General features: G+C 44.2%; 1 protein-coding gene across 2 annotated transcripts in view; it reads left to right on the top strand.

The window, feature by feature from the left end:
• Positions 1 to 15447, top strand: part of LOC138521152 (zinc finger protein 398-like) — a 405528-nt gene that overhangs the window by 368981 nt on the left and 21100 nt on the right. For both annotated transcript variants that reach the window (XM_069633731.1, XM_069633730.1), the window contains one exon: positions 4970 to 5050. In XM_069633731.1, coding sequence (XP_069489832.1) covers positions 4970 to 5050 — 81 coding nt within the window. The remainder of the gene's footprint in view (positions 1 to 4969; positions 5051 to 15447) is intronic.

Raw genomic sequence — 15447 nt, 5'->3', positions numbered from 1 at the left:
GTGCCTTCCTGGTTGCTGCTCTTTTTCGCCAATTAGCAAGACCCGCCCACCTGGTGCCTTCCTGCTTGCTGCTCTTTTTCACCACTTAGCAAGCCCCGCCCACCTGGTGACTTCCTGCTTGCTGCTCTTTTCCCTACTTAAGGAGCCCTCCAGCCTCTTTTCCTTTGCATCTGGGGAGCAGGTGTAAGTGGATCTAGGTCACCTGGCCTAAGCACCATCCACCTTCTTAGCCCTGCCTCTTCCGTCCTGCTCTTGACTCTTAGATCAAGGGCGTCTCTCGCCCGGGCGTCCGAAGTGAAGGGCAGTCAAAGAAAAGGGCAATTCCTGCTTGGACCAGGAGGAGCCAGGGTTCGATCCCCTGCTAAGTCAGCAGGTAAGCATGCACCAACATATGTTTACACCCTCTGTCCCCACAAGCCATCCTCACCCTCTCTGGCCCCCGTGTGTGTTCCCTTGTGCCCCCCTCTTCCTGCACATGGGAGTCTGTCCTGATACATTCTGGTTTCACCATCACCGTCTTGTGGCCAATGCTGGATTCTACTTTAATGCACTTCATTGATTCATGATGCGTCACCCTTTCTCAACTCTCATGCTGGACTTCCTTTGCATCTTGTACTCATGGTGGCCCTGAATCATGCTGTTCCCATCTTCATCTTGTATCCTGGCTTGCAACATTATGTGTTACTACTGACTTCTGCAATTGTAATCACGCTCCCCTCTTGCTTCTCCACTCTTTTTGACTGCTTACTCTCTGTTCTCTCCTCTCCTCCACTCTCCCTTTTCCTATCTCCTCCCCTACTCCCCTTACTTTCTTCTACGCGCTTACTCTATCAGAATTGTCCCTGGACCTATTGTGATAGCAACCTCGTCTATCGCTCACCCATTCCCTTACTCTCCCCCCCTCCCCCCTGCAGCACTATCTGAAACATTGTCAGGCCTAGTATGATAGTCACTTGTTTTGTTCCTCCCCTCCCTTTCTGCACCCCTCTCCCTTACCTTTTGTTTTCCTCCGGCTCTACCAGAAATGTCGTCAGGCCTAGTACGGTAGTCGCCTGTCTGTTTCCATTTCCTTCCCACTCTCCCCCTCCCTTCCTTATCTATGTCTTAGCACTTGCACTATCTGAAATGTCGTCAGGCCAAGTACGGTAGTTAATTTCACATCCTTACAGTTCATGGCCTGTAAGAACGTTGTTGTATTTTCCCTTGTTCACTCCCTTGCCTTGAAGCGCTTTGAAACACATTGTGTATAGGCGCTATATAAAAAAACTATCATATCATATCAAAAAGACAGGTTGAGGAAGGTACAATTAGTAGTCTTCTTAGGAATTTGTTTTCTGTTTTTTAAAGGTAATCTGCCCTTGAGAACCCCAAATCTCACACCCATAGATTCAAGTTGGAATTGCCTTGCCCTCATATACCTTTAGCACATGATCCACTGAGTAGTGTCCCAAGGTCTGAGCCAATCTGTAAAGGCCTCTGATGTTCTGATTCATTTTAACATTTTGCTTCCCGATATGGTCCTCCACTTAAGTCTATTGTTAAATCTGATACCCATGTAATTGAAGGAGATAAAATCTTCTAGATGTTGTCCTTCTAAAACATTCACAGATATTTTATGGGTCTACCGGACACACACATTGAGAAACATTTGGACTTATTGACCCTCAGGCCTCTGTACGTCATGAAAGCGCCATGTGCTGAAATAAATCAATTAACAGGTTATCATGCCGTGCTCATTCGAGAGAGGGGTGCCTGCCTCCTTTTTTTGCATTTTTGGAAGGAACTTGGGGTTGGTCATCCTAAGTTACCTGGGGGCAACCAGACGTGGACTCCCTGCTCACTGTGCTCAGAGAGGCACAGCTCCACCTCACTGATGAAGCCCAACAAGGCTGAAACATGTGTATGGGGTTGCTGTTGGTACTCTTGTTCAGATGGGAATTGCCCTAGCATTTCGGTGCTGGACTGCCAATGTGGGTGGGACAAAGACTGATATGGAAATTGATATTTCCCATCTGTGAAAGATACAGTGAGCAAAAAGCAGATGGCTGTGAACTCTCAAAGTGGTTAATGACCACTGAACAGGTTATCATGCCGTGTTCATTCGAGAGAGGGGCGCCTGCTACCTTTTTTGCATTTATGCTGAAATAAACCCTGTAATTAATGTTATTATTATGATATTTGAGGGCGGACCTAGCTTTGAGAAGAAACATAGCCCTTTTCAGAGGTAACAGAACAGATGTACAGCAGGGGGCCAGACACAGAGGGGCACAGAAGTGAGGGCTACAGCTGTACAGGGTGGCGGAATGAGAGGAATGGACAACGCTCTAGCGAGTCAGGTGGTGCAGGGGTGACGTGATGGCCTAGGTGTTGTGGAGGAGAGACTTGTTGAAGAGGTGGGTCTTGAGTTCTTTTCTGAATTGTAGGAGCGAGTCTGATGCTGATGGGGAGGAAGGAGGTACCATAGTCTTGGGGCGTAGGCAGAGAATGCTTTTCTGGTCCTTTCCTTTTTTTAGCTTGGTATCTTGTTGGCGACTGCCTTATAGATGATGCAGCAAGACTTGAAGGAGATTTGTGCGTGCAGTGGGAGCCATTGAATGTCGGTGAGGGCTGGTGCGATATGGTTGTATCTGAGTAGCCCTTTGATGAGGCGTGTGGCCGCATGTAGAACACTTGTCAGAACACTAGGAAGGACGACGGGAGGCCTTCGAGTAGGGCGTTCCTCCCATCCAGGAGGGATATTTGACCAGTGCTTGAACTGTGGATCTAAAGCTTTGAAGGGCTTGACTTTCCGAAGCTGATACCAAGCTGTCTGAGTTTTCTTAGCTATGTGTGTCTAGAAGGATAGATGTTTGTCGATGTGGAACCCGAGGGACTTGGCACAGGAGGTGATCTTGGGTGTGAAGCCCTATGGGTTCGTGGCTGACAGCCAGGTCTGTATGTCTGGGTGTTTGGTGTTGTTGGTGAAGAGTAGGAATTCGGTCTTGGAGGGGTTGAGCTTCAAGTATGCACTGGACATCCAAGACTCGATCAGTGAGAGGCAGGTTTTGAGCTTGTGGATGACCTTGATAGAATCGATTTTAGGGTAAAGCTGTGTGTCTCTGTGGTGCATCTGGGTCTGAACCCGGATTGGTAGGTTTGGAGGAGATTGTTGGTGTCGATGTGTTGTCCAGTTGCGCTGCTACCACTTTCGCAATGATCTTACCTAGGAAGGGAAGAAGGGTGATGGGGCAATAGTTACCTGGGTTGTCGGGATCCAGAGTGTTCTTTATGGGCATTATCAGCAGCATTATATGCAATAACCTGAGGGTCTTCACCAGGAGAACAGCATCGTCAGCGTAGCGGAGTGCTGGCAGTCTCCTGATCCTGCACCTTGGTACATTGGCAGAACATAGTTCCAAATGAGGGGCAAGAGCATTCCCATATAAATGAAAAAGGATGGCCACAAGCACACAGCCTTGGCTGACTCCTTTGTTTACCTCTATGCTCTTGGTCAGTTCACCATCCAACCCATATCCTTATTCATACTCTGGAGTTGTCTTGTAATGACTCGGGCAAGGATATGTATCAATGTTTTTAAAGTCCAGGCATTATATGAGCGCTTGTGGGGATTCCGACAAGCGCTCAATAAGCAATCGATCAAAATTAACTTATAGTTCATCTGATGAGATTCTACAACTCCCAGGTGGTTTGCTTGAGATGGTTACACTTGTCCCACTCAACAACTCTGTCATCTCCATCCTATTCTAGAAGTGGGGATAACTTGAGATCGACCTGTTTGTGTCCAGTCTGAAATACTAATGTGCTCTACCGGCTTCCGGCGTCAACAGAGGATCCTTCACCTATAGAGTATGCCAACTATCCTTATTGGGAGGTGGGGGGGGGAAACTCCTGTAAAACTTTTTCTCACCAATATAGTGGCAATGTCAGGATATTTCTAGGGTTCATCATAATTCGGGCCCTCCTATTGGCCAAATCATATTCAATGTTCTGAGATGTTGGTCCTTGCGTGATCCCCCTTTGCCCATTCTAGGTTGGGGATCATTTCTTTCTCAACAGCCAGGTTTGTTCCTTTACTGCTGCTCTAAATCCGTGAACTCCATCTCCCGGATCCTGAATAAGAAGTGTGTGGCTATTTGGGGCTTTCCAAAGGCAAATCTAAAGTTAGTTTGATCAACAATCTGTCAGTTGAGTAGTCTAGTTTACCCACGTTCACAAATAATGATATTGGCAGAAAGGTAGATGCATTGCCAGAAGTTTAATAATTAAGACTACCTAGTATAGTTCAACCACTGGACAAAGACATTACTATCGGCACTAAATCCAATTACACCAGGAACTCAATGCCTGTTCGGCAGGTAGGTGTGAAACTAGGTCGGCCTGTGCTTGCTAAAAGGCCACCAAAGAAAACAAAGCTATTTGTCAACCTTTGTATAGGAAAAAACGTCACAGCTCTAGGCATGAAAAAGCTAGGTCTTGGAAGGATTCCATATATTTGAATTTAAAAAAAATATATAAAGGTTGAGTTTGTAAAGTTACACTGTTACACTTCTTTGGCAATCAAGTCAGGACAACACGTCTTGTGCTGTTCATTCTGTTTACAGTTTTGAACACAATGCTACACATTCCAAGTCATTCCTAGCCGGCACTTCTTTACACAAAATGAGAGCAGCCGAATGTTTGAAAGAAAAAGTTAATCTCCCTGCAACGTTCTGCACCAGTGGATCACCGAAAACCTGTAAACACTGTACACCAGGTGAAATATCCCTTGTGAGAATTGCTGTAATGCTGAATAAACTAGGTGATAATAAAGCAAATCAAACTCTGTGCAATTCAAGTTATGTAGATTTAAACAGTTTATTGCGCAATTGTGTGCGTTTGATTTCCTGTTATACCTCAGTGTTTCATTGATTTTCTGGCAGAAGAATATTTCATTGTTCACAAGATAACTAATATGTTCTATTGTGTGTAGGTGATCCTGTGTTTACATCTGTTAAGCTTGAAGATGAATCATATTTCCACAACGGAGCAGTTCCTATGGCAAAAACAACATGTAAGTTCAGACACTGGGGCATGTACTTATGGCTCAAACGCAGGAAGTGATGGATGTGGTGTCTCTAAAACTGGGCAAGTCCTCTCTATTCGCCTTCAACCAATAAGAGCCCATACTTGAGTAGGGTTAGAATAGAGTCAAAATATGGGTGCTTTGTATATGTTGCACTAATCTCGAGCGGTACAGCAGATATCTTACCTAGACCATCTTAGCGGGGATCAGCGATCCTGGACATGTGGATATAGCCATAAGGGTGCAATTCTGTATGTTTAGTGTTTCTATGAGATGGCTTTATCATACGTTGGGACAGCATGCCCTCCTGCTCTTTATGTTTGTAAGCAGAAAGAGGTAGGTATTATATGGTTTATGATATGATAGGTCATGTATAACGCACCTGTACACAAGTGTTTCTAGGTGTGAGTTAACATCACTGCTAGGCTCACACATCATCCATCTTCCTTTTCCTGGATCTTACTTTGTGATGTGTACCTTCAACCAGAAGACCGCACATTGTTGACTTATCCTGGCTATTTCCTATTCCTAATGTGTGGGAGCCATGCTACCTCATGGTGACAAAATGCTCTATTTTGTTGTGTTGTAATCCTGGTTCTCTGCTTTAGGCTTCCCCAATTCGGTCAACTTCTACTCTCTTAGGCGCCAGCCCAAAGAAACCACTTTTTGGTTAATGTGTGCTTTGCAAATAGACACACACATAGACATAGTACTGCAGGAACATGCCCTGCCATTCATAGTTTTTCTTTCTAACAGCTTATCTTGTTTTCTTGCAGATTCTTTTAAAATCTCTTCAAAGCTGTGGTTTCAAACCAGTTTTTTAGTAACACAAACATTTTGCAGAAACTGACCTATATAGTTAGTGCCTCATCTATCTGGGGCTCAGCCATCCCTGCACTCTTTTTGCAATCATCACACCCAGGTCACTTCAAAATAGTCTCCCACTTACATGGCTCAAAGGCTTTTGTATTCTGCAGACAAAGCTTGAATTTCTTCTGTTGAAAAGAAGCTACAAAGTAATTACCGTGCCCTGGAAAACAGTACTGGCACCTAATGCCCTGGACGGACTTTGCACATCATTGCATTGTAGATTTGAAACGAAAACAGCAAAGCTTGTCTTGAATCGTCAAATGTATCTGTTTCAACAGTTACTGTCCTTATGAAAACCCACATGCTTTGTCATGATCAAAGGGCCGAAACATGGTAACACATACTTTCATTGTCGATATTGCCACTAACTATGTGGGATAGCAACTTGTTCTCCCTCGTTTGGCACACTGTTTTTTCTTAATTCTTTGGACTCTTCACTGCTCAAGCACTTTTCTATGCATATGTTCATTAGTCTCATAAATTTAAATTTGTTATGTTTCCAGAATAATCTGTAGACCTTGAAAACATCTCTTACAGACACTATTTCAATGTATACCACTTTGAGTGCCTACCATAGTACCGGATTGTAACAATTTAAGTCCACATCATGCACATAAACCCTTTCAGCATAATAAATATGAATATATGTTGTATTCATGTAATATTATCTCTTATAGAAAATAGATCCGGACAGGAGCTCCTCTTCAATAGAATTCTGTGCTCCACCACCACCACCACCACCAGAGAATTAAAGACATTTTTACCCTGGCATTAACCTCCCCACCATGGGCAAAGCCTTCTCTTGGACTGGCACGACAGGTGCTCAAGCAGGTCAAACAGATATATTTTAGAAATCAAATTACAAGCCCTCAATTACCAAATCTGTTAGCAAAAAAGTTGTATTTGTATTTTGTATTTATTTGTTGAGTGAAAGGGAGTTTTGACAACATCTCTGTTCAAAGTACATACGAAGCACAGGTCCATTGCATGCTTATCTCTGGTGCATAGGTGAAGTATTAGGAACAAAAAAACAGATGTTGGGGATGGTTTGAAATGGAAAAGGGACAATAAAGAAAATATAATCTTTACATGGTTTATTTTTGGTAGAGGGTATATAGTTTTATTTACCTCTCAAACAGGCAAAGTTTTGGAGTCATTTGTGGGAGTGGGATTAATGCACAGGGGAGGAATGATCGAGAGAGGGTGCCTTTTCACAGGATATTAGGTGCTTAATGTTTGATAAAGCGCTCGGGTGATGATGTGCAAGTAGCTGGAAGGAATGGAATCGTGAGGTTGCACAAGGAGGGCAGAGAACAGAAATGTTGAGTCGTTGAAGATCTTCAAGCGTGTGTGCAGAGTATCGAGAGATGGAGTCAGACTGGTAGTGAGTGCCCACCGATGAATGGATTTATGGCCAAGGGGAGTGGACCTGTTGCACCTAGATAGCCACCGAAGCTGGAGATAGGTGAAGATCGGCGAAGGAGGATAAGGATGCTGACATCAAATTTGATGGTAATGTCCTTGCATAGTAAAAGAATAAGAAGGGAGTCCTACAAGCAGACGCCCACATGAGCTGCTGGGGCTCCTTTGCGGTGAAGCCCACATGACATAGGATGTGGTGTTGAGCTCCAACAGTGTTTGGCACCGAGAGTGGTTAGGCCATCCTGTTTGCCCGCCCTTGGAACACAGATAATTCAGAGGGGCAAAGATACTACAACAACATCCTGTGGAGGTAGCGAAATAGTTGCCAGAGAAGACGTCTCCCCAGTAAGAGCAATTTTGCTTAGACCAGCCGACCCTCCTATTGCTTACCACATCCGTCTGTTTCTCTTGGCTTCTGTCTGTTGCGACACATCCTGGTTCGCCTTGGTTATGTAGCCGCAACACATTTTTCCCTCTGTCCTGCCGGCTGAATAATTACATTCTGACCGCCTGCTTATCAGGACACCAGGGCAGTAGGGAGGAGCAACTGAACTATTGTCTGTTACTGCGACCTACCGGCGGGTAGGGCGAGGGAGGGGAGACGGACTAAGGATGCCTCTCAAGTAGGTCTTGCATGTCTCGCTCCCACATGATCTATTTGTTAAGGTGCAGTGACCCCTCCACGTATTGCCCCCTATGCGTGAGGGGCTAGAGTTTCTCTCATTTCTGACCTTCATTGGACTTTCTCTGGAACTTTTTAAGGTTGGTGCTATATCTTATATATTAACCCTCTTGGTTAAGAATAGGATTTATATCTATTTATGTATGGTTGCACAATTTGGAAACCTATTTTAATTACCTGGATAACCAAGTACTTTTTTGCATTAATTGATATATCTTGACATAATCAAAATATTTTATTTTGGTGGGGGGCTTTAGATGTGCCAGGTTTGGCTTGGCTGTCTTGGGGTGACATTAGTCACTTTTGTACTCTAGCATGTCCAAGAGGAAGGCTAATGGTTTGATCTCCCCAGGAGAAAGACCAAAGAAACTTCAGAAACGTTTTGAACCTATTAATGAAGTAAACGTTCTAATCACCAAAATGAAGGATCTCTTTCAGGGCATAGATAGACTAGGTAAAAAGACTGGCCTCGTTAAGAAGGTAAGTGCCTCTAAAAAGCCAGCTAGATCTAACTATGTGAGTGAGGATGCAATGGAGCGTAGGGGCATTAAATCTTTCAATTATCCACCGATCATAGGTCTAGAAAAGGTGGCTCAAATTATAACCCCCACCTACCCATGCTAAGAGGCAGAAAAAGGATCCATTGCAGGATTAAGTAGGGAAAAGGCAAGGCCAGGGGGAAAAACGATATACTGCCTGCCAATGTGGTTGGGGCTAATGGTACGACACAGAGTAATGTAATAGAAATATAAATTCCAACGGGAGAGTGAAAAAAATGGTTACTCCCCATCCACAAGAGGTATTCACTGGGACTGGGAGTGCCCCATAGGTTGAGGGTGGATATAAAGGATTCCTCTGAGGAGCCATCAGTGAGTAACCCATCTATCCCCTCAACCAATAGGTTCTCCCCCCAAAAAGACCATATAGAAGCACGGATAAGTACAGATGGGCAGAAGGTAGCACCGTCTGAGATAAAGAGTGGGCCCAAAACCAAACCTACGAAAGCTAGGCAGAAGTTGGCAATGAGTAAAAGTAAAAGCCTGTAGCAGCGTAGCCACACCATGCACAACAGTCATACTAGTAGATAGGAGGTGAATGAAAAAAGTGGCTGATATGAACCAAGGGTGCACCAGCCAGAATAGGGAAAGTCTTCAAGAATTACGGAATGAAATTAAGACTCTAAGCGGCATTATCACCAAGCTTGTGGTTAAGGTGAAACAACTGAGTGAGGGACAGCCCTCATACCCCCAAATAATCAAAACATTGCAAATGGTCAGGCAGAGAGAGCAAGCACTAGGCCCCCCTCTAACCAGGGCACAAGGGACTGTCTAGGTTCTATGGAAGTTATTAGCTCTTGCCTTCCTGAAACCAATCGTACAGTCCTTACACAATCTGAGCCAAGGAGGAACCAAGATCCCTTAGTATGGTCAAAACTAATTGTGGCCACTATTAACCAGCATGTGATTAATAATCCCCCAAGTATCATTGGGAAACAGTTGCTTTGGATGAACAGGACCTCTTCAGGTAGACCATCACCTAATGGATTATGTCGCCCAAGCATGGGATATCAAAGAGAGGAGTCCTCGGTAACCATGTACAATGTGCCCAGACTGGCCACAGGAGCATTTCAGAATTACGAATCCCTGATAAATAAGATTAGTACCCGGCGAGGGTGAAATCAGAATGAAAGAGCCATTCTGATTGGCCCTCGCCGAGTCGTTACCAGGCCGGGAATCCCTCCGTCGGGATTCCACGGCCTTTGTCCCTGGCAGGGGGCGTGGCAGCCCCTCAGCCAATGAGGAGGCTCGAAACAGGGCCATCCCCGCTCCGAGCCTCCCCAAGCTGAGAGGCTACCTTCGTCCCCCGCCGGGGACAGAGATAAGGCTTTTTTATTTTTTTCCTTCCCTCCCTCCTCCCACCTCCCTGCCCTCCCCACCCCACTTACCTTCTATGCCTTGGTCCCCGGCGGGAGACAAGGAAAGCCTCCAGCCGTGTGAAGACTCGGAGTGGGGCCATCCCCGCTCCGAGCCTCCACACAGCTGGAGACTTCCATCGTACCTCGCCCGGGACCCAGGTACGTTTATTTTTTTTTCCTTTTTTTTCCCTTTCCCCTCCCTTCCACCTTCCCAACCCCATTTACCTTCTTTTTTTTTTTGCGAGCAGACGCGCTGAAAACGCTTTCCAGCGCGTCCGCTCCCGATGGCCACCATGGAAAGGGAAAACGGACTCAATTTTCCCTTTTCATGGCAGCCATTTTCTTTGACGTCTTTTTTTTTACCGAAATGCCGCAGCGTTTCGGGAAAAAAATAAAGCTTTTAGTCCCCTGGTCACGCAGTTTTTGCGAGCCGGATACTAATAGCTATATGCCCCTCGCGGCGGGGGCATTACTGACTCTGGTAATGCCCAGGGGCCCTCGTTAAGGCCCTCGCTTTGCTCAGGGCCTATAACTATGGGCCCCGGGGCATTTCCTGAGTCGGCAATGCCCCCTCTGCTCGGGGCATATTGCTTAATTATCCATTGGATCAGGTCTGTCAATGGATGTGAATCGGTCATAAGGGAAGATATTGTCCGTTGTTACGGCGGAAAAGTCCAGTGGTCTGGATGATTTCATCTTGATCTTTCTAGTCAATGGTGATCTGGCCTCCTCTCCATTGAATACCGGGCATACCTCCCAGAAGGATCTCAAATTATTTTAAGAGTCGTTCCACCAATGAAGAAGTGCCATGCAGGAAGAGAATAGTATGACGGCGGGAAGGGGTCACTATCAGCAGGAGTGCCATCTATCATTGGGTCTGTCCATTTGCACGGTATTACGCGGCTGATTAATCCCTTTGCCGGGTAGGGACTAGTAGGAGTCAACTAACTGGTATACGGCTCTAAATGTAATGTCCTTAATCCTGCAGCACCCTGTAAAATGGTCTCATTGAATATTGCTGGTTCAGCCAAGCATATGGCTGACCCTAGCTGCTGTGACTTTATCCAGGATTTTGGGCTCATTTTGTTCCAGGAAACCTGGGGTCTCGAGGCGGGCGAGATGCAGGGGTATTCAACCCATTCAATTCCTGCTTGGAAAGGTCCTAGGGGAAGGCTCAGTGGTGGGCTGCTCATTTGGGTGAGTTCTGTCTTAAACTGTCTTAAGCTGGCAAGTTAAAGAGCGAGCAACAGGTTTAGTAGATCTTCAACATCTATTACCTTTGGTGCCCATTGGCCGCACAGCCTCCCGTTTAATGTTTATAATATACCAAATGGTAGAACCTTATTGAACACAGTAGAAACAATTCAGTAGTTGGTAAATAATTGGGAGTGGTACGACCCTGTGAACACTCATATCCTGTTTGCAGGTGATCTCAACCTCCAGTTTGAACCTTTAAGGGTACTGGAAGGATTATGGGACGACCAAGATCGAGCCTGAGGTATACCAGCTTTTGTAGCCACTCACCCTAAAATAATACATAGTCAAGCCATTGACACAGCTCGGATATCATACAGACTGAAGCTGAGAGCATGTAACAGCAGACATGCTAAGGAACAACCAACTAAAAAGACGTTTGTCGGCCCAAATTATTCCTCTTGTATAGACAATATTTTAATTCTGGCCAGAGACTGGGAGATTAATAAGAACTTCGAGGTAATTGGAGGGCACGCGAGTGATGTGATAATAGGCTATTGTCAATCACTTTCCCATTTCGATATGAACAGGTACCCCCCGAATAATATTGGTGTACAGAGTATCACAGTGGTTAGACACACCTGCCGAACAATCAAGTGGGCAAACCCTGAGGAACTTAAGTCTAAGCCAGGGATCTATGAGGCCATCCTGGGGCATATTGAAAATATTTATATGGTGGGGTCCTGATCATGAAGTTTTGCGCGAGTTTGATGCCATAGCCAGAAGCATCCCAAGTCGTCAGTAAAAAAACATGTATTAACCAAGCAAGGCTTGTATGATGGGGAATGTAGTGCAGCCCAGTTGAACTGGTCTACCTCCTGGCAGGTAAGCTTCCCGTGGACTAGCATCATCTCCGGGCCTGTAGAGCGAGTTACAAAAAGCTGTAAAGAAAAAGAAAGAAGCTTTTGTAAAAGTAAAATTGGATAATCTCTTAATGGCTTTTGAAATGGGTGATTGGGTCTCCTTTTGGAGACTAGTCTCTGGCAGGGAGGTTAACAGGGCTGCAGCTCTACACTGCAGCATAAGCGCAGATGCATGGTCTAAGCACTATGCCGAGCTGTATGGAGGCTACGCAGATGATTCAAACCTGGGGTTTAATATGGGGTTGTCTCAAAATGCGAGCCACATTGAAGCAAGGAGGGGCCTTTCAATTCAATCTGAGTGAGATTTATGACGCAATCAAGTCACAAAAAGGAGGAAAGGCACCTGGACTAGATGAAATTCCTATCGACCTTTTCAAAGAAATACCTACTATTTGTGGCGCCTATTTAATGCGACATTCAATTTGAATATGTTTTCTGCGTCATGGCGCAGCGCAGAGATTATCCCAATATATAAAAAAGGAGGAAAATACAATCAGGAAACTATCGCTCAAATTCCCTTAAGGATAGCTCTAGAAAGATATTCCCCAAGGCTAATTTGAAACATCTGCTAGATGCTAATGATATTATTAATAACGTACAAGTCGGCTTCCAAAAGGGCAAAATTACTCTTGATCAGTGTTTGTTTATTCCTCCTGGTAAAAAAATACGCTGTCCTAGGAAAGTAAAATTGTATGCAATTTTTATTGACGTTAGGACAGCGTTTGATGGGGTCCCTTGCGGGCTATCAATGGCAGGTTTTTAAGAGTAAAGCACCCCTCCATCTGGTATCTATAATCCAGTCTTTGTATTTTTGAAAAGAGGGCAGTGGTTCACCATGGTCTTCCAGGAAGGCCACAACTCCATTTAAAGTTATGAGAAGCGTAAGGTATGGACTTTTATTTTGCATTTATATTGATGAAGTCATCAAGGAATTGTTACCAAACTGTCTAGATCCACTGAAACTGGGCAATAATAGATACCCTGCATTGTTCTTTGCAGGCGATGCAGTTGTTTTGGCCACCTCCACAATGGGTCTTAAGACCACTATGGAATGCTTTTTGGGCAAATGCAAAGAGCTGCAGTTAACGTTAAGCGTATGAAAGACAAAGTATTTGGTTTTTAGATTCACCAAAAGACAGGAGTTAGTAATCAGAATAGACGGTTGCAGACTGGAGCAGGTCCCTCTTTTTACAATTATCTAGGGGTTAGATGTAAAGAGAGTAGTTCTTGGACTGGACTGCCCATGTAGATAAGTGTCACCAGAGCTTGAACTGTATAAAAGACAGGCAAAGACATCCGCCTAGTATTAAGCAAACCTTTTGGGGCCACGTAAACGTGAAGGCCCTTTTAATGCGGAAAACAAATTACTGAACAACCTACTCCAAATGCATTAATCCACCTGGAGACAGATATATGCTCCATTGGGGATGAGGCTGCAATGAGACCAGTGATGTATTGGATTAGGTTGTGAGCTAAACTCGGTCTTCAGCGATACCAGGAGGCGCTAATCCACCCAATGAAGCTGGAGGGGTAAAACACTCCCTTGGCTAGCACACATGAAAAGGACACTCCTTGCAATAGATGTGAGCAGTTTATGGTTCAAGCCGTCCTCCATTAACAAACCTACAACCGAGAGGATTAAAAAAGCGGCATTATTCCTATCGAGGAAAAATATGGAGAAAGCTAGCTGCAGAGTGGGGCCAGGCTCAGGTTACCTCTCAATTAAACCAGAATTTGTATTTGAAAGGTATCTTAACATTATTACACCCCCATATGCTCGGATACTATACCTGGAGTTCAGGGTGAGTATGATAAGGGTAGCTGTATTTACAAGGTTATGGGGGCATATGCACTCGGCTCTTGCCCACTCTCTGGCAGGGCTGAAGAGGCAGTAGCCCATTTTATGTTATTTTGTGATCCATTAAAAACCAGGAGAGTCACTTATTTGAAACAATATTTTAGCTCTGTATTTATTCGCTCCTCTTTGGAAGCAATGGCCTATTGCAAATCTATGATTGGCACAAATGCTGTGTGTTTAGTGGTTAAATATATCCACCAAGCATGGCTTTACAGGGCTAAGATGATAAAAGCTTCTGGAAATGGACTTATCGGATAGACAAGTCTTACATTGTTATTTAACCCTAGTGAACCCGCTTTGCACATCACCCGTATCACACTGAGGAGCATTCTGGGCGAAATAATGTTCACCATTTATGGTTGAATATTTTAAAAATGTATTATTAGCATCCCATCCATCTTGCTGCATACATGAGACGATGAAGGTCGTATGAAATACATTACCATTGCACAAAGAGAGCTTCGCTTTTTTAAATGGTTTCATAAATAAATAGAATTCTGTTTTAAAGTTTAAAATGTCTTATCACAATGTAATATGAATTGTTTTATATTTATATTTTCCCTAAAGACTGACAGTGAATAAAGGTATTTTTGACTTGACTTGATATGTATAGCATTTAGTAACCACATTTGTAATAAGAATTATGAGGTAGGCAAAAATGTATTCAGTGACAGTGCAAGGTCTAAACTAGAGACCCAACTAGCTCCTAAAGGCAGAGGAGACAGACAGGTACATGGAAGTAACATTCTGTCCACTAGTGATTAAACATTCAAAACTTTAAAAATGACATTAGTATTTTCAAAATACAGCACATGCAGAACTGGATCTTGAAAGGACCCAGTTCAAACCAAAAAACAATGGAAACAGAAAGCTACAATCATGAACAATAGTATCCATATTTAATGGTACGGAAAGGGGGACATGCATTGATTTATCACCCTAAAATGTATAAAAATACAGGGATTGCCCCAAAAATCCAGGAATTGTGTGTGACAAAATGACTACAGTGCCCCAGGAGGTCAGGGATGAGTAGTGGCTAAATCTTCTCTACTCAGCCTTCACTCTACTACAAACCAACCGTGATTCTAATCATAGGCGTGAAAGAGGCACAGTCAAGAGATACACCTCATTCGCCTTTTGTGGTAACTCGGCCTAAGGGTAGGGTATACCATCAACATCAATTAACTTCATTTTGACAAAATACGTCATGAAGGTTTGCGGCAGAGAAGATACAAGCATGTGTATAGCTCATTACGGCATTCCAGTGCTTTAAGTGGGGTAAGAAATTGAGGGGGGGGCCCTCGTTTGGGGGCGTGGCTTCCATTGTGGGCGTGGCCTAAAACGTGCACAAATCATTGTAAGGTGCGCAAACAAATATATAAATGTATGTGAGCATTTATATATTTGTATGCGTACTACTATGGTTTGTGTAACTTTCAAGCCTTATAAACATACCAATGTTACGTTTTTCTATGCTTATAAAAAGGTGGCTTGAAAAGTGCACAAACCATAGTAATTTAC

This window comes from Ambystoma mexicanum, chromosome 13 (genome assembly GCF_040938575.1).
Source record: "Ambystoma mexicanum isolate Mex_15411 chromosome 13, UKY_AmexF1_1, whole genome shotgun sequence".
Taxonomy (NCBI): Eukaryota; Metazoa; Chordata; class Amphibia; order Caudata; family Ambystomatidae; genus Ambystoma; species Ambystoma mexicanum.
Note: the sequence above shows the minus strand (reverse complement) of the source record. Positions and strands in the feature narration are given on the sequence as shown.